Source organism: Macrotis lagotis, chromosome 1 (genome assembly GCF_037893015.1).
Source record: "Macrotis lagotis isolate mMagLag1 chromosome 1, bilby.v1.9.chrom.fasta, whole genome shotgun sequence".
In the NCBI taxonomy this organism is placed as follows: domain Eukaryota; kingdom Metazoa; phylum Chordata; class Mammalia; order Peramelemorphia; family Peramelidae; genus Macrotis; species Macrotis lagotis.
Window position 1 is genome coordinate 798,292,314 of NC_133658.1, and position 23,764 is coordinate 798,316,077.

General features: G+C 37.6%; 1 protein-coding gene across 10 annotated transcripts in view; it reads right to left on the reverse strand.

The window, feature by feature from the left end:
* The window catches only part of FAM168A (family with sequence similarity 168 member A), a 238,127-nt gene that overhangs the window by 58,333 nt on the left and 156,030 nt on the right, over positions 1 to 23,764 (reverse strand). For all 10 annotated transcript variants that reach the window (XM_074216841.1, XM_074216834.1, XM_074216842.1 and 7 more), the window contains one exon: positions 2,317 to 2,397. In XM_074216841.1, the coding sequence (XP_074072942.1) occupies positions 2,317 to 2,397 (81 nt within the window). The remainder of the gene's footprint in view (positions 1 to 2,316; positions 2,398 to 23,764) is intronic.

A 23,764-nucleotide genomic window follows, 5' to 3' on the forward strand; every position in this document is an offset into this window, starting at 1 on the left:
TCGATCCTGGAACAAGTTTTCTCTGAAGATTCATTTCCCCTCAAGCTCTGATTTGAATATTTCTCTGTTCTGGAACAAAGGCTCAGGTCCTGTCCCATCTTATTCATGGGTGTGCTGGAGTAGCTTGGAGCATTACACCTCAAAAACAGTATGTGCTACAAACCAAGACTCAAATGGCTCTTTTATTGATTGTTAAAATGGTGTCAATTTTGTCCAATTAAACTTAAAAGGGTACCATGCATTTGTAAGAGGTGCCCCTCTACAGGCCCTTGATCTCCTCCTATAAAGGGGTTAATCTGGCACTTCTGAAACATGATCCTAAAGGAGGGAGCTATGGAGAAGTACAAAAAGGGGCTCTGTAATAGAACTCAGAAGGTATGAGTTCTATTTCTAGCTCTACAAATTCACTGTGTGTGACTTTAAAGAAGTACCTTCTGCTCTCTGAGCTTCAATTTCCTCATTTATAAAAGAAGGGAGAGCTAAGAAGCAGAGGTTGGATTGAGATGACCTTTAAGGGCCATCCTGGTTCTAATTATTTATGTCCTCAATTGTAACATGGTCATAACAATACCTACACTATTTACTTAAAATAATTATTGTGATGGGGTGGCTAGGTGGTGCAGTGGATAAAGCACCAGCCCTGGAGTCAGGAGTACCTGGGTTCAAATCCGGTCTCAGACACTTAATAATTACCTAGCCATGTGGCCTTGGGCAAGCCACTTAACCCCATTGCCTTGCAAAAACCTAAAAAAAAAATTGTGAGAAAAAGTTCTTAAAAGTTCTTTAGAACTAAGAATTCTTGTTATTCTCTGTTCTAAGATCCTTCCCAGTTCTAATATTCTGTTTTCTGAAGTCCCTCCTAGCTCTGTCACTCTAGGTTCTAAGGCCTTTCCCAACTCTGAAATTCAATATTCTAAGGTGTCTCTCAGCTCTGACATTCAATAATCTAAGTCCCTCCCAGGTCTGACATTCTATGTTCTAAGACCCATCCCAGCTGTGACATTCTATGTTCTAAGGTCCCTCCCAGCTCTGACAATTTATGTTCTAAGATCCATCCCAGCTCTGTTTTAAGGTCCTCCCAGCTCTGATATTCTATGTTCTAAGGCCCCCTCCCAATTCTGACATTCTGTGTTTAAGGCACCTCCCAGTTTTGACACTCTATATTCTAAGGTCCCTTCCAGTTCTGACACCTTATTATCTAAGGCCCCCTCAGTTTGGACATTCAGCATTTTCAGGCCCTTTTCCCAGTTCTATACAATGCTATTTCTACAACTAAAATGATTTATTTTTCTATGGAACTTTAAGATTAACATGGTGCTTAATACAGAACAAGTCTGTGAAGTGGATAGTACAGGTATTATATCTCCATTTTACACATAAAGAAAGTGAGGCTCTAAAAGAAAGGGGAAGTTAAGGAGAATTACATGACTCCCCCATTGTTACCTGATTGGCAAATGTCTGAGGGAAGCCTCAAGCCCAGGCTTCCTTCTTCCTCCCTGCCCCAAGTTCAACAGCCTCTCTCCTTACATTCTATGTTCTAAAGTCCTTTCCAGCTTTCACCTCTGGTATCCTTAACTGTAAAATGGTAATAATAACTCTTATACTACTTGACTCAAAAAAGATGTTATATGGAAAACATTTTGTAAACCTCTGAGTCCTAAAGAAACAAGAGTAATTTTCTCTATCCTAAGATTTCTTCTAGCTTTAACATTCATCAATTGATGCTTTCATGACACTTGCAGCTCTAACATTCAATGACTAATTGAGATAATGAACAGGAAAACACTGAGAAAAATAGAAAATGTTGCACATATCTAAGATGCATGTTCCTCAGTGAGCTATGTCCCATTTTCAGTCTATCAATTTGGAGTAACAGTGCTTCTCTTTGTGACTAATAGCAGTGGGTTGAAAGCTTGATATATTTAGACTCTTTGATGGCAAGTCTCCAACATATATACATCTGTCAACATTCTCAATGACAATATCTATTTCTCAACTATAATCTTAAAAGGAAAAAAGGAGGCAGAGAATTGGTTTTGTCCTCTGGGATGAAGGCTAGGGACAGGGTCAGGATTTTTTGTAAAGTGAGCATTACAGCATATCTTCCCATATCTAGCCTATCTGCATTCCCCAAATCTTGTCCACCCTAAGGTCTGGTTCATACTCTCTCAGATACACTCAGTGCTAGGGGTCTGAGTAGACTAAGCCTTGAGCACCCCAAGCACAGAAAATCATTTTTCCAAGCTGAATAGCATGGGTCCTAGGGCTTTACACCCCATCATCCTATTCCCACAAGTCAACCCTCTGTCTCCTTACCTGGAGCATAGCTTGGGCTATTGGTTGGATACAAGCTGGGATTGTAGGTTGGGGCAGCTGTTGGGTAACCAGTAGGGTAACCTGCAAAAAGAAAACAGAGATTAACAATGAGATAAGCAGAAAGAGGAAAAGATTTTGTGGTATATACAACACCAGCTTTTATCTGTCTGTCAGATACTATGTGAACTTTCCTCATATATCTATTTAATTACAGATCCAATTCTATTACAGTAAAATCAAATTCCAATGAAAATTTCCACATGATAAAAACTCTAGTTTGTATTATTTTCCCCTGTGAAAATAGAATGAGATGCTCCTAATCTGTATATCTGCATGTCAGATTTCAAGTCATCTCAATTCTGATAAGCAGCTTGTGAGACCATAAATAAGCCCTCCCTACAAAAAAGCATCTGATGCTCTTAATAATACCTATGTATTACACCCCAAAGGAAGAATGTAGAGCTAACATCAGTGGAGGAGAGAGAAGAAATTCAGTATAAAAGCCAATTTGGGGGTGCGGCTAGGTGGCGTAGTGGATAAAGCACTGGCCCTGGAGTCAGGAGTACCTGGGTTCAAATCCGGTCTCAGACACTTAATAATTACCTAGCTGTGTGGCCTTGGCCACTTAACTTAATGGCCACTTAATCCTGTTTGCCTTACAAAAACCTAAAAAAAAAAAAAGCCAATTTAGGGCCATTTTAATGCAAGAGCAAAGAACTTTGCCCACAACAGAAGTATTGGAAGTGAGCAGATCCAAGTTTCTAAAATTAAATTTTCTAAAAACTAAAATTCAGAATGATAACCCTGATTCAGAAAAGTTAATTATATATGGATAATAAATATGTCCCTATTTTGAAGATGAAATCTGCGGGTAATTTACTAGTCATCTAGCAAGATATCCAAGTGTCAATATCCAGAATCACCAAGTTCACAAGGTCCTGGTTTTGTTGGAGATTCCAAGGGAGGAGACACAAAGGAGATGTGTCATATTACAATAATGCTACTAGCTGGAAACAGGTTTAGTTGCTTTGAATATGAGTCCCAGTCCAGCATCTGAAAATCAATTACAGTGATGATGGGTTGGAAAAACATGAATTAGAGATAAAGGGGATCAGAATAATAGATGGGCTCTTTGATTAGGATTCCATTCCTATATATGCAGCATGGGAGAAGAAACTGACGGGAAAACATTGGTGCCTTGAACAGAGGAACACAGGAGCTGCTTAATAAATATTTAGCTGCACGGAGTTGTGAAGTTTCTAAAGGATAAGAGGAGCCTCGAGTTACCTGCCAGACAAAAGACAAGAAGCCATAAGAGACAGGAGAAGAATCGAGTATGTGTGGGGTGAGGGAGCAGTTAGGGGGGGGGTGCAGGGTGAGGGGAATAGTAGGTGCAAAGATATAGCCCATAGACTGCTAGGGGTTGACTTGAAGGGAAATGTGGCCAACACGACCCAGCTTTGAATCAATATGCAGCTGCAGAGAGACAGGTTCCCCTTGTCTTATCACAGTCCCATGACCAAGTAGGATCTAAAGTTAAATTTGCAATTCTGGCTCTTACTGTGTGGTCATGAGGAAGTCACCTTATCCTTCAAGAATAAAAATTTCCCACCTGTAAAATAGGGGTAGTAATATTTGTATAATGTCTCCCAGAGTATCAGGATGAAAGCTCTTTAGAAAACTAAACAATAACAACAAAACTCAGCAACTTTTATTCAAAAGGCAACTCCCTACCCTACCCACCTATTCAACTTTAAACTAGCAGGGTCTATAATGAATGACAGCCTAAGGACTTGTGATCTAACTGCTCCACAATAATGCAGCACAACTCTTGTTGTACATTACTGTTGAGAAATGTGTCAGGCACCTCAAGAGGATGACTGACAGGACTATGAGTCTGAAGTGTTAGGAATTCCTTTCTTCTAGTTCAGGGCAGATGACTGCTGGCCCTGAATCATCCACCTCTGGTGAAAGTTCCCTGTATGAAAGTGCAACAGTGGATTTCCAATCAGAACAAAAAGAAAATGCAACGAATATTGTTGTTGTTCATTTTTTATTTCAAGACGATCAATGACACCATAAGGTGATGCCTTGATTTATGCATGAATTAGATTTAAGTGAGGTAAAGTTGTACAAAGTCATCAGTCCCACTCTCTCACAAAATCATCAAAGTCTAGCGGCAAGACAAAAGTCAGCACTGGCCAGGGCCAGGATGCAGTGGGTGACCTTAGTATCTTCAATGTCTGACTAAGTTCTAAGTGCTCCACAGTGCCTCCTTTAGCTGTTTTCATGAAGGAATTATTTTCATCTGCTCATTCTGTCAGAGGAAGTCATCAACTGCTTGGGGTAGACAACTTACTGTTAGGTTTGAGATCCACTAAGTTACCCTCAACCTATTTAGTCCATCTGCCAAGCAATTTTACGAGAGTGTGACTACTATACATACCACAGCTTCTTGGAGCCACAAGTGAGAGTTGAGTGGACACCAAAGATACAAGGAGCAGCCCTCACAACAGAAGTTTTAGTCCTCTATAAACACCCCATACACATACTTCAAATTACTTCAAGAATATTCCCTCATCTTTCTGTGTCTTACTGCCTCATTAGAAGTGTTCTGCTCTAATAAGAAATCAACAACAGATGAATTCAACTAGGCCAAGGAAATGGCATCAGCAGGGAAGGTCAAAGTATATGACTTAGAGGAAATCAATTGGACATGTGATTGTAAAAAGCTTACCCTCAAAGAAAAAAAAAAAAAGAAAAACTTGCTCTTGAGTTTCTTTATATATATATATATATATATATATATATATATATATATATATATATATATGTGTGTGCACAAAAAGTCAAAGACAAACACACAGATATCCCCCCATTCTATTCTCCTCCAGTGACTTCCCTTCTTCCCTTTTATATCTCCCATCACTCCCTAAATCTTCTCTGGTGAATGACTTGAGATTCCCGAGTCTTATTCCCAAGGACTATTCTCTAGCCCCTACCTTCCATCTTTATTTGTTACCTGTCATATTCCACATAGTCTCTTGAAGACAGGAACTATCACGTTTCTACATTGTCTCCCCAATACTTCTGAACATGGGCCTTTTATAATAAAGGTAATTAATGTTTGTTGAAATGCTTGTTAGGAATGAAAAGACACCACTAAAATTGTCTCCTTTTTATTATGAGGAGTCTCTATATCCCAGATTGGAAATTCATTATACATTTAATATTTTCTCCAAGGCAGAGACAGACCATTACAGATGCAAGTTTCTAAGTAAACTCACTAAAAATACTGAATGCTTTCAGCTCATATTATCCAGTAGGTTCAGACTGCAAAACATTGCTAATGCTTCTTGAAAGGAACTAGTGAAAAAAAATCCTCTACTTCTGAGTTGATGATTAATGAGGCAGCTCTTGTTCAAAGAAAACTCAGGCTTCCATTTTTACAATTTATTAATATGTACAATTTGCTGATACATAAATTAAAAGAAGCTAATAAATCATAATCCCTGGTTGTGGCAGATGGAGGCAGAAAAGGAAGGGACAATGAGAACAGAATGCCATAGAATGCCATTATTTTAAACAATGGCTTTACTCTTTATCTTCTTATAGGAAATAAGCAGCTAGGTAGCACAATGGATAGAGCACTAAATCTGGGGCCAGGAGGACTCTGCAGATACTCATTGGGTTCCTGCATGAGTCACTTCACCTCTGTCTGCCTCAATTTCAATAATCTGTAAGATCAAATGAGATCCTTATATATTAAAATACTACATGCTGGTTATTATTATTATTATTATTATTATTATTACTAATATATGTATGCATGTATGTGTATGTATACATACATATATATTAAAAATCTCTAATTTCTCCTCAGTCTCAAACCTTACTCTCATTGGTATCAGCCTTTCTTTTCAGAACTTAACATAGCATTTTCAGATAAGTTCAGAATCTCAGAGTTGAAATGGAATTCAATAGTCATGTAGATTCGCTCACACTTGAACAGGAATTCTGTCCTTCAACATACTTAACAAGGGGTCATCCAAATTATTCTTGGCAGTCCCTAATAAGAGGGGAACGCACTTCCTTCTAAGGCAATCTGTTCTACTTTTGAAGTCCTCTAATCATTAGAATATTTCTCCCTTATATTTTTGGCCTCTCTAGTTTGCATACTTCATTCTCTTCCACCTTTGTTTTTTTAATAAGTATTTTTTATTGTTTTTTGAATTTTACAGTTTTTCCCCCAAACTCACAACCCTCCTCCCACTCCCCACAGAAGGCAATCTTTACATTGTTTCCATGATCAAAACTGAATGTTCTGGGGCAGCTAGGTGGCACAGTGGATAGAGCACTGGCCCTGGGGTCAGGAGTACCTGAGTTCAAATCCAGCCTCAGACATTTAATAATAATCCAGCTGTTTGGCTTTGGGCAAGCCACTTAACTCCACTGCCTTGTAAAAACCTCCAAAATTAAATGTGTTGAGAGAGAAATCATAACCTTAAGGAAAAAATAAAATATAAGGGATAGCAAAGTTACATAAGATACCTTTTTTAAAAAATTAAAGGTAATAGTCTTTGGTCTTTTAAAAAAAAAAACTCCATAATTCTTTCTTTGGATATAGATGGTATTCTCCATCACAGATACCCTAAAATAGTCCCTGATTGTTGCACTGATGAAATGAGCAAGTCTATGATCATCACCCATATGTTTCTGTTAGGGTATACAATGTTCTGGTTCTGCTCATCTCACTCAGCATCAGTTCATGCAAATTCTTCCAGGCTTTTCCGAATTCCCATTCCTCCTGGTTTCTAATAGAAGAACAGTGTTCCATAACATACATATACCACAATTTGTTTAGCCATTCCCCAATTGATGGACATTCACTCAATTTCCAATTTTTTGCCCCCACAAACAGCTGCTATGAGTATTTTTTGTACAAGTGATGTTTTTATTACCCTTTTTCATGATCTCTTCAGGGTATAAACCCAGTAGTGCTATTACTGGATCAGAGTATGTACATTTTTATTGCCCTTTGGGCATAATTCCAAATTACTCTCCAGAAAAGTTGGATGAGTTCACAGCTCCACCAACAATACTTTGGTGTCCCAGATTTCCCATATCCTTTCCAAAATTGATTATTGTCCTCTCTGGCTTTGTTCTGTTTTTAAATGAATTCCTTCAGGAAATCAATATTTCATGGAAAAACCCAGTTCATTCATGCCTGCTTCTCTCTAAGCTCAGTTTCTGGCTCCCTGGATTTTTCCACCATGCCCCAACTCTAGCAGCTCTACCTTCTTTCCAGGTCCCAGCTTATAAATTTCTTGAGGCTATGAGCTGACTTTTTTTTTGACCTGCATTTGTATTTCTAATGCTCAGCTCAGTGATTGAGACATAGTACTTACTCAACAAATGCTCTATGTATATATGCCTCTCTTTTCCAGGATCTTTCCAATGTTGCTGTCAATTGTTCAGCAAGCATATCCTCTAGTTCTTCCAGCACCTGAGCATTTAGTTTTTATGACTCAGACTTTTTAATTATTCTGTCCTTTCCAGTCAAAATATCTTTTGTGGGGGCAGCTAGGTGGCATAGTGGATAAAGCACTGGCCTTGGAGTCAGGAGTACCTGGGTTCAAATCCGGTCTCAGACACTTAATAATTACCTAGCTGTGTGGCCTTAGGCAAGCCACTTAACCCCATTTACCTTGCAAAAAAACCTAAGGAAAAAAAAAATCTTTTTTGACAGCAGAGAAGACAGAAACAACTCAAGAATTAGGGAGCTCTAGCTGGCACAGTGGATAAGAGCACTGGCCCTGGAATCAGGAGTACCTGAGTTCAAATCCGGCCTCAGACACTTAATAATTACCTAGCTGTGTGGCCTTTGGAAAGCCACTTAACCCTGCAAAAAAAAAACCTTAAAAAATAATTAGGGAGCTCTGTCTTTGAGCACTGTGGTCCCATTCACTCACACACTGGCCTTGATGTTATCTTTCCTCCTCTTCTTTTGTCTTTTTGCTCCTTCTACTCCCATCACAGGAACTACCTTTATAGAACTGTGTTATTCTTTCATATTCCTCCTCAGCTACTTCTCCCTTGCTTCCTACCTTCTATATCTATCTCTTAAAAGGAGAAGCTATTTCATGAGTTTCTCATGTATACACATCTTTCCTTTTAGGAAATTTATCTTTTCCTCATTATTATTTACTTTTCCTTGTGTCTTCAGATTTTCATTCTAGAGTACTTCACAACTCAACAGAGCTTTCTGGGCAGAATTCAAACCTATAGGACCTTGCCTAATCTTTTTCTGAATTCTTTTACACTTGCTGACTCAAAAGCTGTATATCAAGCTAGACATAACTTTCTTTAAAAAAAGAAAAAATATTTATTTTTAATTATTTTAGTTTCAAATTTTCTCCTTCCTTGCCACCCCTCCCCAACCAATTGGCAAGGTAAGCAATATGACATCAAATATACATGTAAAATCATGCAAAACATATTTCCATATTAGCCATGTTGCAAAAAAAGCAAGAAAGTAAAAGAAAGTGAGAAAATTATACTTTAATTTACATTCAGAGTTCATCAGTTCTCTCTGTGGAAGTAGACAGTATTTTTCATCATGAATCCTTTGAAATTGTCTTGGGTCACTGTACTGGATCCTAATAGCTAAGTTTTTCACAGTTTATGATTATAATGATGATATTACTGTTCAATACAATTCTAAAAGATTCATTTGGAAAATGTTATCTACATACAGAAAAAGAACTAATGGAATCTGACTGCAAATTGATATCATACCATTTTATTTTTTGTTGGTTTCTTTTCACTGTTTTTTCTTTTGTTCTGTTCCTTTTTTCACAACATGACTTATGTGGAGAAATGCTTTTTATGATTGCACATATATAAACAATATCAGATTGTTAGTTGCCTTGGGTGGAATGAGGAGAAGAAGAGGAGAAAAATCTGGAGCTCAATTTTTTAAAAATGAATGCTGATAGCAGCCCTGTTTGTGGTGGCAAAGAACTGGAAATCAAGTAAATGTCCTTCAGTTGGGGAATGGCTTAACAAACTGTGGTATATGTATGTCATGGAACACTACTGTTGTATTAAAAACAAGGAGGGATGAGAATTCAGGGAAGGCTGGAGGGATTTGCATGAACTGATGCTGAGTGAAATGAGGAGAACCAGAAAAACACTGTATACCCTATCAGCAACGTGGGGGTGATGATCAACCTTGATCATCAGTGCAACAATCAGGGACAATTTGGGGCTGTCTGCAATGGAGAAGAACATCTGTATCCAGAGAAAGAACCGTGGAGTTTGAACAAAGACCAAGGACTATTACCTTTAATTTAGAAAAAAAAAAACCTGCTATCTATTTGTCTGATCTTGCTATCTCTTATACTTTATGTTTCTTCCTTGAGGATATGATTTCTCTCTCATCACATTCAATTTGGATCAATGTACAACATGGAAACAATGTAAAAACTGACAAATTGCCTTCTGTGGGGGGTGGGGGGAGGAAAGTAAGATTAGGGGAAAAATTGTAAAACTCAAAATAAATAAAATCTTTATTAAAAAAAAAGTGAATGCTGAGGGGCAGCTAGGTGGCATAGTGGATAGAGCACCAGCCCTGGAGTCAGGAGGACCTGAGTTCAAATTCAGCCTCAGACACTTAATTATTACCTAGCTGTGTGGCCTTGGGCAAGCCACTTAACCCCACTGCCTTGCAAAAAACCTAAAAAAAAAAAAAACAAATGAATGCTGAAAGTTGTCTTTACATGCCAATGGAAAAAATAAAATATTCCTAAATAAAAAAATAATCTAAAAATATATTTTAAAACATGGTCCAGAAATTCATTCTCAGGTACAATCTTTTTAACAAGATATTCAATTTTCAAGTCTGTTTTATCCTACTAGCTGCAAGGGATAGCAGTGATTTAAAAAAAAAAAACTCCTGTGCTTCTGTGATTTTCAGCATTTTGCCCAGGACCTCAGAAACTTTAGCAATACCTTATTTTACACACTAATCTAATGAACTTATTACATAATAATTATGCCTAACAACTATATGTAGTAGTATCCTTTCTTAAGAGAGTGAGCGTAGGGGCGGCTAGGTGGCATAGTGAATAAAGCACTGGCCTTGGAGTCAGGAGTACCTGGGTTCAAATCCAGTCTCAGACACTTAATAATTACCTAGCTGTGTGGCCTTGGCCACTTAACCCCATTTGCCTTGCAAAAACCTAAAAAAGAAAAGAGAGAGAGAGAGAGAGAGAGAGAGAGAGAGAGAGAGAGAGAGAGAGCGCATGAAGGCAGGATCATGTCTTAAATAAATTTTGTATCACTTCTAATAATGAATTCAGAATTGTTTCCAGTATGTGATTAATGTTTGCTGAATGAATCAATAATACTGAGAGACAGTGTGGTGCAGTGAAAAAAGGGCTGGATTTGGAGTAGGAGAATCTAAGTTTGAATCTATGTTCAGTCAATCAACACTATTAAGTACCTGCCACATGCCTTCTAAACTGTGAGGGAAAAGCAGTCACCTCACTAAATTATGGCAATGAGGTAAATGCAAGCTGTGTCAAGTCCCCCAACTGTTTCATGGTTTCCTCTGGTATTCTTGAAAAGTCACTGAACTTTTGGTAGCTTTGAGTTCTCAGTATGACACCAACACCAACTTTTTGAATGATCTTGAAAATAAGAATTCCTATGACTAGAGAAAGGAAGGTCTTTTATGGAAGTTATTCCTTTCTATTAGTGGAGGATCTATCCAATCCAACTCACCCCTGGACAAGAAACTCCTTCAATATTTCCAACAAGAGAGAAATTCTGAATGGTGGGTAGGGGGGAGAATAAGGCACTAATAATGGTGCCTTAAACAGGGATCATTTTAACAGTTGTGTTTTATTTTGTTTTTTAATGCACAGAAAACTGAAAAAAGTTTAAACAGAAACACAGACAAGTAGGAAAACTTTGAAATGAAAATCTAAATTTTATTACATATTTTTAAAATATGCAGTATGATATAGAGATTCATGGCTTCATATAGAATCTATTTTATGCATTTTGCTATGTGAATGTAAATGGTCTTTACAGAGTTTAAGTTAAGAAATAAAAAAATTTAAAACCAATATAGATGTATATATAATCAGAATAAATATAAAGTTATAGATATACATACATATGTATATATATATATATATATATATCAAATAAATTTCAAGGTATACACACATACACACACACACACACACACACACACACAACACAGTAAAATTCAAGGTAGTTCAGAAGAGAAAGCAGGACGGGGGGGCAGGCAGGCAGGGATTACAAGTTTCCCTCAGAAGACAGAGCCAAGGCTGCATATTAAAGAAGAGAGGGACACATTATGAGGCAGAGGTTAGAAGGGAGTGCATTTCAGACATGGGAACTGCACAGTGCAAAGGTATGACAACGATCAATAGAGAGTTGTGGGTAAGGAACTAAAAGGCCAGTTTGCTTGAAGCACAGTAAGTAGGAGAAAGAATTATGTCCAATGGAGCTGCAAAATGTTAGGATCAGCTAAACAGAGGAATTACTATTTGATGCCAAAAGCAATAGGAAGCTACTGGTTGAGTAGGGGAGTCACATAGTCATATTTGAGCATAAGGAAAATTGTTTCAGCAGCAATGTGTAGGATGGACTAAAGTGGAGAGAGACTTGAGATAAAGAGACCCATTAGGGGGCTGTGGCAAAAATTAAGGGGAGCAGTCATGAGAACTTGAATTAATGATAGTAATGGTGTAATTGGAGACAAGAGGTCACAGGCAAGATAAGTTGTAAAGGTAGAAATAGTAAGACTTGGGAAGGGATTGGCTATATGTTTGAAGGAGAACCAATGCATAATGCTGGAATTTGGAACTGGAGACACTGTAAAGACAGTGTCTTTCACAGAAATAGGGAAAACTAGAAGATGGGAGAATTCAGTTTGAGACAAATTAATGATGCATATAGGATATATAGTTTGAAATGTTCAATAGGCAATTAGTGAACTGGAACTGAAGTTCAAGAAAGCAACTAGGGATGGATATCTAGATCTGGAAGTCATCTTCAGGGAACTAATAGTTAAACCAATGAGAATTTAGAAGGAAAAGAGAAGAGGGCTGAGGACGGAACCTTGGAGAACCCCCAAGGCTGGAAGTATGAGAGGGATGATGAACCAGTAAAGAAGTCTGAAAAGGAGTGGTGAGGAGGTTTGCCAGAAAAAAAAAAAGTACTGAAGAAAAATTCAGAGAGGAATCCAGGAGGAGAGGGTGATTAGAAGTGTCAAATGCAGCAAAAAGTTTGAAAAGGATTAAGACTGAGAGAAGACCATAGGATTAGGCAAATAAGGGATCCCTGGTAACTTAGAGGAGAATCATACCAGATGAATGATTGACATTAAAAGTCATATCAGAAAAGAGTGAGGAGAATTAAAGGAAAGGAGAGGAAAAAAGCATAGATAATATATTCATCTGCTTTTCTACCATTGAAAATCAATGTAACCTTAGGTAAGTTATTTACCCTCTGGGTCAATTTCCTACATAAGTCTTTCAAATAAAATCAAGAGATTGAATCATATGACCTCTTAGACTCCTTCGAAATCTATGATCCTAAAATTCTGAAATCTTATAAATTATATTGGGACTAATTTGAATAATCACAGGATCATAAATAACATAAGAAAAAACTTCAGACTATTATCAGAGAAAAATAGGCTGCCTCAGGAGAGAGAATGGTCCCATCATTGGAGATATTAAAACAAATGGTTGTTGACCCTCTGTCAAGGAGGCTGAAGAAGAGATTCTTACACAAGGAAGAAGGTTGAACTAAATACTCTTTTTTTTAAACTATATATTCTTAAAGGTCTATTCCAACTAATAAAACTGAAGCTGAGTCATTGGTTCTAAGATTCTTTGATTTCTGATGTTCATATACAAATTGATCAAAGTAAGAGAAGCATCAATATAGTGCAAAGAACCCTGAACTAGATTCAGGAAGATTGGGTCCTAGCCCTGTACTGCTGTTTGAATTAAGGTAACAATGGTAAATAATAATAATAACAATAAAAACTGACATTTATGGTTTGCAAAGTATTTCTATAATTTTTCAGGTAAGCCTGGGAAGCAAGTATTATGAACAATGGCAATTCATCAGATGAGAAAATCAAATCTTAGAGAAGCTGAGTAACTTGTTCATCACGCTTCTTACCAGGACAGTTTGGGGTCATTACAACGCATTTCTTGGAAACCTTATGAATGGAGAGCACTACATTAATTTTCCCTTGCATACTGTAAAGCCTCTCTTTTGCCACTAGGTGGTATCTCTGCATCAGTAAGGTGAAATTTTGAAGGCATTAAGATGGGGGCTAAGTTTACATGGGAGATATGGAGCTTCCATTTAATAGCATTGCTATTTTAGCTTGAATATACACTTTTAAGTTTCTATACAATTTGGCAATTCATAAAACATGATCATCAAAATTGTTTGTCCTATCCTGTTGTTCAAGAATGAATAGTCCCATTTTTATTGATAAATTAGTACGTTTAAAGAGGTCACATTATACTGTAAGCTGCAGAACTGAACCCAGGTCTGACTATACTTTTTCTATTTGTCAGGCTTATTTAAACTGACAAGGGACTAAAATTAATGGAAGGGGAGTGAAAGCTAACAATAAAGACTGGCTCAATTGATCATGAAAGAGACATATTTAGAAAAGAAAGTTGATGTAAAACAAAAGATATCACTCAATAAAAAAAAAGATTGACTACCCAGGTCCATGACTAGATGGCTGAAAATAAGAAAAGCATCCTACTTCACACTCCAACTTTGGTCATATGATTCAAGAGAGAGGCAGGACATGATCAGCAACCCTGTTCAATACTCGCTGATATTTTTCAACGGGGCAGCTAGTTGGTGCAATGAATACAATGCTGGAACTAGAGTCAAGAAGACTCATATTCTTGAATTCAAATACAGCCCCAAACACTACCAGTTGTGTGACCCTGGACAAATCACTTAACCCTGGTTTACCATACTTTCCTCATCTATAAAATGAGCTGGAGAAGAAAATGGCATAATACTCCAATATTTTTGTCATAAAGAATCTCTCATGACTGAAAAACAACTGAATAACAACAGTTTTATAACCAAAAGTCAACAGTAAATATCAAAGATTAATTCCCCAAATCCTCAAAAGGGTCTATGGGATCCTCAAATGCCTGAATACTTAAGACTTTTACAATGTACTTTTTGTTACAATAAATTTCCGTAAATTCTTCCAAACTCCAAAGAAATTTAATAAACCCTCAAAGAGCTTTCTGTATTATAGGTATGTGAGTCTAGAGTTGTAATTCTTTAATCTATAACAAAGTAACCAGTTCTCATAGAATCCTACTTAGCAAATGTGAAGAGACTTTTAGACCACAGAATAGCAGAGCAGAATGCCAACACTAGAAGGGACACCTACATTATCACCCACAAGGATGACCTGTTCACATCCTCTAGAAACAATCCGTATAGCTTTAATAGTTACTAAATCTGTCTCACTCTGAGACAAAAAGCTCCTTTCTGCAACTGGACCCCATTGCTCCTAATTCTGCTTTCTTGGATCAAGCAGAGCAAGTCAAATGAATGACCTTTTCTAAATAAGTCTTTCAAATTCTTGATGACAGTCTTCACATCTACCCTCTCCAGTCTTTGTCTTCCCTAATTATTCTCTTTTTCACGCTAAAATTCCCAAGCCTCATTTCCTATTACTTACCATTATATTCTATCCTCTTCAGACATACTGGACTTTTTTGGTGCCCAGGACACTTTCTATTCTCTTTTACCTATCTGCTTGCTTGCTATTAAGTGCTTGGAATGCTCTTTCCCTATAGCTATCTCATTGTGATAAAATTTTACTTCAGAGCCCAATGCAAATTCCATTTTTCTCCCCCCAGAAGCTTTTCCTACCCCCCCCCCATCAATCAGAAGTGATCCCTTCCTCCTCTGATATCTCAACATTTGTGTACCTCTCTCACAGACTTTACCTTGTGCAATTTTATAAGGGCAGTGGATAAAGTGGATAAGTGTACAGTGTATATAGAGTGCTGGATCTGAAGTCAACAAGACTCATCATCAAGAGTTCAAATTTGGCCTCATACTTACTAGCTGTATGATTCTGGACAAATCACTTTACCTTTGTTGCTTTGGTTTCCTCATCTATAAAATGAACTGGAAAAGGAAATGGCAAACCACTCCAGTATTTTTGTCAAGAAAATCCCAAATAGGGCCATAAAAAAGGTGAGACACTGAAACAACTGTATCTGTAAATGTCTTCTCTCAATACATCCCCCGTATTGTTCATCTTTGGGTCTTTCCTAATGGGCTAAATAGAGGGTCCCTGAACAAAGGAGACATGTAATAAATGCTTGCTGAGTTGTATATATTAGGACTAAAGAGAGGTGAATTAAAATGAACTCTGATATCAAGGGAAAATTTGAGAGAAGGGTTATTAGTTCAAGCTGTTTGATAGAGGGGGAAAGATACTGGACTTGGAGCCAGACAATGTGGGCTAGAGGCCTCGCTCATTATTTTTAAGTTGAGTGACCTTGTAATGGTTATCTAACCTTTCCTGGCTTCTTTCATCTGCAAAGGGGGAGACAGTCTATGTTTTTCCCTTCCAGATATAAACCCACTTTAATGATATCCACTGGAGAGAAAGCAGAGGGATGAGAACTGAGCTGTATGGAAAGTAGATTTTAGAGTGTCAGAAAGAAGTGGAATCTGTAAAGGAGTGAAGGCAGACAGGATCACAAAACAGGATCAACCAAGCAATCAATTCACAAACTTTTTTTTATTATAGGAACTGTGCTAAGCACTGGGGAAACAAAGGTAAGAACTAAACAGTCCCTATCCTCAAAGACTGTGCATTCTTAAAGGGGAGACATGTATTAAGTATATGCAGATATAAACAAAATGAATATAAGGTTGATTGGGTATTAAACAGCTGGGGAGATCAGGAAAGGCTTCATAAATAAATCAGAGTTTGGGCTGAAGGTTGAGGGAAATCAGGAATTACCAGAGAATCTTCCAGAGTCTAGGAGACAGCTAGTACAAAGGCACAGAGATGGAAGAGATGGAAGCATCATGTGCAAGGCACAGCAAGTAAATGTTGGACCACAGAGTGCTTGAGGGGATTAAAGTCCAATAAAACTTGGAAGATAGGGAGGGGTCAGTTTGTGAAAAGTTTTAAATTCTATACCAAAAAAAGTTCACATTTGACCTAGAGACATTAGGAAATCACTAGAGCCTATTGAGTATTAGTGTGATAGGGTCAGACCCACAAAGGATAAGAATTAGGGCAACATATTTGCACTGAAACCAAGAGAAGAAAGAATTTCAGGAATATGGAAGTAATTAAGGAGGAAGTGTCAAATGCAGGTGTGAGAGCAGGACTAAGGCTGATCAGGAAATCACTGGTAATCTGGAGGAAAGAAGTACAATAGGGAAGACAATTCCCTGTGATCACAGACCACTGATCCATGGTGCAAGGCTACCCATACTCTCATGGTGGACTGAGAAAGAATTTCACACTTTAGATCTGCTCACCTCCTCACTCTGCCTCCTGTTTCTTTTCTTCCCATCAAACATTAATCCACCTGGCCCTTCCAAGGTACTCATGCTACATTCCCAAAAGACCTGTAAAGTTCTGTAATTGCAGATCAGCCTATTGACAATGAATTACAAACACTGACTTCCAATCAATTATCCTCTACATAACAGAAGTCAGCGAGATGTTGCTTCTTCCTTCCCCTCAAAAGTCCAAGTTCTGGGTAGCACCAAGCTACCTATGCAACATCTGTTCCTAGTGGTTGCAATGGAGAAAAGATCCAGCATCTCTTCATAAGCACAATCTTTCTCACCCCTTCTGTATATTATTCCCTTTTTTCATTATTCACAATTCAGTAAGTTCCAACTCAGCCATTCTCTTTCTCACATGTATACAAACATTTTCCTTAGGTCCATTTCCCCTCTCTCTTCCAACTTGTGCCCAGGTATGTCAGGTAAATCTAATGTCCTTTATCTTTCCCATGCCCTCTCTTCATTCCTTTTGTGAGCCAAAAACATGATCCCAATCACAGCTCTTTTGCATCCATCAAGGTTGTTCATCTCATAACGTTATTGATGTGTATATTGTTCTCTTGACTCAACTCCCTTTGCTCAGCACCAGATCCCTTAAGTCATTCCATACTTCTCTAGAGTCCAACCATGTATGGTTTCTTATAGAACAACAATATTCCATAGTATTCATGTACCATAATTTGTTTAGCCATTCCCCAATTGATGGACATCCCCTCAATTTCCAATTCTTTACCACTACAAAAAGAGCTGCTATGAATATTTTAGAACATGAGGGACTTTTCCCATTTTTTACAATTTCTTCTGGATCTAGCCCTAGAATTGGAATTGCTGGGTCCAAGGGTATGAACAGTTTTATTGTTCTTTGGGCATAGCTACACATTGCTTTCCAGAAAGGTTGGATCTGTTCACAACTCCACCAGCAATGCATCAATGTCCCAATCTTCCCATAACTTCTCCAACATTGCTAATCTAAAAGATGTAGTTTTAATTGTTGCTGTTTCAATTTGCATTTCTCTAATCAATAGTGATTTGGAGCATTTTTTCATATGCTTATATAGCTTTAATTTCTTCATTTGAAAACTGTTTGTTCATATTCTTTGACCATTTATCAATTAGGGAATGACTTATGACCTTATAAATTTAATGCAATTCTCTATATATTTTAGAAATGAGACCTTTAATCAGAACTCCTGGTTGTAAACATTGTTTGCTTTTTGCTTTTCTTCTAATTTTGGCATCATTGATTTTTTTTAAGGATTTTGCAAGGCAATGGGGTTAAGTGGTTTGTCCAAGGCCACACAGCTAGGTAATTATTAAGTGTCTGAGGCCAGATTTGAACTCAAGTACTCCTGACTCTAGGGCTGGTGCTCTATCTAGTGCTCTATCCACTGCATCACCTAGCTGCCCCAACAGCATTGATTTTATTAGTGCAAAACTTTTTAATTTAATATAGTCAAAATCATCCATTGTGTAGTTTATAGTGTGCTCTAATTCTTGTTTGGTCATAAATTTATCCTTTTTTTCCATAGATCAGAGGAGTATTTTTTACTCAATTTATCTGTGGTATTGCTCTTTATGTCTAAATCCTGAACCTATTTTGGCCTTATTTTGGTATAGGGTGTGAGATGTGCCATACTATTTTCCAGTTTTCCCAACAATTTTTGTCAGATAGTGAGTTCTTATCCCAGAGGCTGATGTCTTTGTGTTTGTCAAATCGGAGATTGCTGTAGTCATTTACTGCAGTTTCTTTTGAACCTATCCTAATCCACTGATCAATTACTCTATCTCTTAACCAGTAACTAGCAGTTTTGATGACCGCTGCTTTATAGTGTAGTTTTAGATCTGGTAGAGTTATGTAACCTTCCCTTCACATTTTTTTTCATAAGTTCCATTGTTATTCTTGCCCTTTCGTTGCTCCAGAGGAATTTTGTTATTATTTTTTTCTAGCTCAGTAAAGTAGTTATTTGGTAGTTTGATTGGTATGGTACTGAATAAATAGTTTAATTTGGATAGAATTGTCATTTTTATTATATTAGCTCAACCCAAACATGAGCATTTGACATTTACCCAATTATTTAGATCTGACTTTATTTGGGTGAGGAGTACTTTATAATTGTGCTCATAAAGTTTCTGGGTTTGTCTTGGGAGGTAGATTCCAAAGTATTTAATGTTGTCTACAGTTAATTTAAATGGAATTTCTCTTTCTATCACTAGTTCTTGGGAAGAGTAGAGGCTTCATTTATCTTTGGTAGGGAAAGGCTCCGGGAGCAAGTTAGCTTCATGCCACCATCTTGGCTCTGCCCCAGAAGTCCAATGGATTCTTTTAACGACTATTGTTCCCTGTTTCCAGCATATTAGGGTAGTTCTCCTTGATGATTTCTTGATGAATGCTATCCAGGATCTTTTTTTTTTATCATGAGTTTCAGATAGTCCAATAATTCTTAAATTATCTCTCCTGGAGCTGTTTTCCAGGTCACTTATTTTTACCAATGAGGCAGTTTACTTTTTCCTTATTTTTTTTTCATTTTTAAAATTGTTTAACAGATTCCTGATGTCTCATGGAGTCATTTTCAAGGAGTTATTTTCTTCAGTTTTTTTCATCTCCATTTGGTCAATTCTATTTTTATAGGAGCTGTTATCTTTTTCCATTTGCCTAGGAATTTTTGAAGGGATTATTTTCTTCTGGTATTTTTATTTATTTATTTTTTGCAAGGCAATGGGGTTAAGTGGCCACACAGCTAGGTAATTAAATGTCTGAGGCTGGATTTGAACTCAGGTACTCCTGACTCCAGGGCCAGTTCTCTATCCACTGTGCCACCTAGTTGCCCCTTCTTACAGTATTTTTAAAGGATTTGTTTTCTTCTGTCTCATTTTGCTGCAAGATATTAATTTTCTCTTTCATTTCTTTTTCCAATTTTTCTATCTAATTTTTAAAATCCTTTCTGAGTTCTTCTAAGAACTCTTTCTAAACTAGAAACCAATTCACATTCTCCTTCGAAGTTTTGTATGTAGTACACCTTCTGCCCTCCTTTTCTGAGCTACCCTTTGTCCATCCTTATCTCCAAGATAACTTTCAATAGACTCTGCTTTTTTCTAGCCTTTCTTATACATTTTGGGATTTGTTCTGGGTCTTATCCCATAGTTCTTATGTAAGAAGGAGGGGCTCACTCAGTGACCTTTAGTGTTAAGAGCCTTAAAGGCTTGCATACTGGCCTGGGACATCAATGTTAGAAACTCTAGGTAGGGGGCTGCTCACTGGACCAACTTGCATGGCATGCCTGAGACTTTCTTGATGAACCCAATGTCAACCACCCATTCCCTCCTTGGGAATGATGGGAATGTGTGGGGCTGTTTCTGAACTGTTCACCTGGCAGCCCAGTCACTGTAAATGGCTGTAAATGCCAGAGACTCTCTCACTGAACTCTCGGAGCTACAAAAGTCAGTCACCCACTCCCTGGGCCACTACAGAAAGTGGGAACACCTGGGGCTGTCTCTGCACTGTTTGGATTGGAATGCCAGGCCCTGCTTACTGGGAATGTCAGGGGATCACTGTCCAGACCAGTTCTGCCTGGGTACCCATGCTGGAGCTTTTCTAGTGTGCTGGAGCTCTCCCAGACCACCCACTGCTTAGCCCAAACTACAAAAGTCTCAGCTTCGACAATTGAGGATCTCAGGTTAGACCCCACCTGGGCTGGTGGGCTGGGCCATCTGCTCTTTGTTCTGGGCACACCCATGCTGCCTCCCTCCCCCACCCCCCACACAGGTGACAGACCTTGCTGGAAGATATTCCACACTGTTCTTTTTTGGGGTTCTGGGCTCCAAAATGTGTTAAGAGGCTTAATTACTGTCGTTTCTGAGAGAAATCCAGGAGAGTTTAACAAAACTCCTGGTTTCTCTCCACCCTGTTGGTCAGAAGTTTGGTAGTCCAATATAAAAGCCTAGTCATTAACAAGGTCCAGACCACAGGTTCATTTGACAAGACCCTAAACCCACTCCAAGGTAATATAATATTCTTAAAAAGAGAAACTCCGATGAAGAAAAAACCAAGGATCCTAAGGGAAGAGTCATCAGGGATCTGATGTAAGGCTGAGGAATGGGGAAGAGTCTCTGATATTACAAGTCTAGTTCTGTTTTAATAAGCACTAGCCTTGTATCATAAGAAATTATCTAAATAGAATAGGATTCCCTTCAGCCGATGGGGTTATTGGCAGAGAACATGAAATCTCTGCCATGAATATGTCATATGAACTTGGGCGAGTAATTTCTTCTTCCTCTATCTCATGTTTCTTAATTTAAACCAGGTTGATAATGCCTGCACTATTACTTGACATATCTGTTGTGAGTTCCACATAAAATAACAATAATAGAAAGTGAACTTGTATTTGGGTTCATTTGCTGTATTTTTTTTGGCTTTAAGAAAATTTTGTTTTTGCATAATAGAATTGCATATTGATAGAACTGGAAGGAAACTGAGAAATCATCTAAGCACAGAGGCAATGTAGCATTGTGGATGAGCTCTAAGCTTCAAATCAAGACCTAGTGTAGATTCCTCACTCTGACACAAGCTATGTGATCACAATAAAGAGATTTCACCTCTTTAAGTTTCTTGATAAAGCTAAAAATATTTTACTATTTATAAAACTTAAAGATCCCTATAAATGTAAGTATTATTGCTGTTGTTATTACTAAGTGACATAATGATACAGTGGGAACAGTGTGGGATTTGGTGTCAGGAAGACCTGGATTCAAATCTAAACGACATTTATATAAGATAAGCCAACAAGTCACTTCTATAAGATCTAGGACAAACAATTCCTTTTGATGACTTCTCTATTAAGTTGGAGACAATCTGAAGCTGGCTGATGAAGAAGGTCCCAAACTGACAAAATCACAGATCCTTTATGCATGCATCCATGTTTTTTTTTTGCATTACTGCTGTTTATGTAATATATTAAACATTATGGTTAGGGTCTTGGTGATCACATTGTTCAACATTGCATTTTACACACAAAGAAACTGAGAACTGGAAAGGAATATATTTTGCCAAAGTTCACACATTTAGTTAGTCTCAGAGCTGGAAGTCAAAACCAGGTTTTCTGACTAAATCAAGTACATAGTACATGCAATAAAAATTTTAAGACTGAAAACAACTTAAAAGCAATTAGCATCTCATCTCAGCTTCATATATCTTGCAGTTCTCTGAACAACAGGTATTCAATATATTTTTGGGGGGAGTAGATTCATGCAGAACATTACTGCAGCTTTTCATTACACCTTTGTGAAAGTTCTCTCTAAAGTAGGTCCAGGACCAAGCCTCCCAGGAACTTTCCATGGTGCTGAACTCCAAATGATCTTGCTCTAATACTGTATGTTCTAATATGCTATGTCCTGATTAGTCCTTAAAGTACATAGGTCAAAGAAAGATAAGAAAGACTTCTGAAAGAGACAAGATCTGTTCTTGGTCTTTAGGGATAAGATAGACTTTTAAAAGGAAAGCAAAGGACAGAGTATTCTAAATTATTAGGTTGTGCATGTAGGCTTTGTAAACAAAGGCATGAAGGCAAAATGTGATATATAGTGTAATATTCAGGGAATGTTACAAAATACCCCTAAGTTAGAAGGAAGCAGCTAACAACTAAGTCTCAAAAATGAACAGAATCACAGAACACAGAATGACAGAGCTGGAAAAAGGCTTAGAACAAAGAACAAGAATATTACAACCTGAAGGGACTTTAGAAACCATTTAGTCCAATTGTCACTTAAGAGATGAGCAAACAGAAGTTAAATGAGTTCCCCAAAGACCAGAAAGGAAAGGAATACTTTGCCTTACTTTCCATTTTCTTTTTTTTAAATTTTTTTTAACTTGTCCAAGGTCACACAGCTAGGTAATTATTAAGTGTCTGAGGTCGAATTTGAACTCAGGTACTCCTGACTCCAGGGCTGACTCCACCATGCCACCAAGCTACCCTGTTTCCATTTTCTCTATTCAAGATTTCTATGTGGTATTTTGGTTGTTTTATGACAGACCATTTCATGGAATCAAACAAAACTAAATATTGACCAGAGAACTTGTGTGGTTGCAGAGACAGTAAAAAAAAATGGTTCTTCGGGCATGCTTGGGATACCCAACATAGTATCTAGAATGGCAAATGCCTTTGTATGACTATGCTCAAGGAGGAGAAAATATGCTAAAATTATTAATCAAGATCAATCATAATTTTTCTAAAGGAATGAGGGGGTAAAATAGCAAATCATTTTTCTTCTCAGTTTTACCTGTGAGTCTTCTCTTCTCCAGATTAAATATTCTGAGTACTTTCAACTTCCTTGCAAGGCAGAATTTCTAGCTCCCTCCCTTTGAAAATATTATAGTTGTCAAAGTCCTTCCCTTTAATATGGTTCCTGAGTCAAATATCATTCTCTAAATATAGTCTAATTGGGAAAGAAGAAAATAGGAGTGTCACAGCCCCTTCATTTTTATTATCAAAGACTAAGATTTCATTAATTTTTTTTTGGTAGCCACATCACACTGTTGAGCTTGTAGTCAAATATTGAGCCCCAAGGCCGTCTTCACATAATCACATATATTTCCCCACTTTTCACTTTACAAATGAGAAACTCCTTTAAGTTTGTACTCTGATGTACTGCTGTGACTTATAAGCAGTCCTTTGTTCTTAAAGGCTATATTAGCAACTTCAGGCCAAGATGGCAGAGAGAAGACAGGCACAGTTCTGAAGTCTCCTGATCTTCCCTCATAAATAATTTGAAACAAACCTTTTAACAGAAATCTGATTGACAAAAC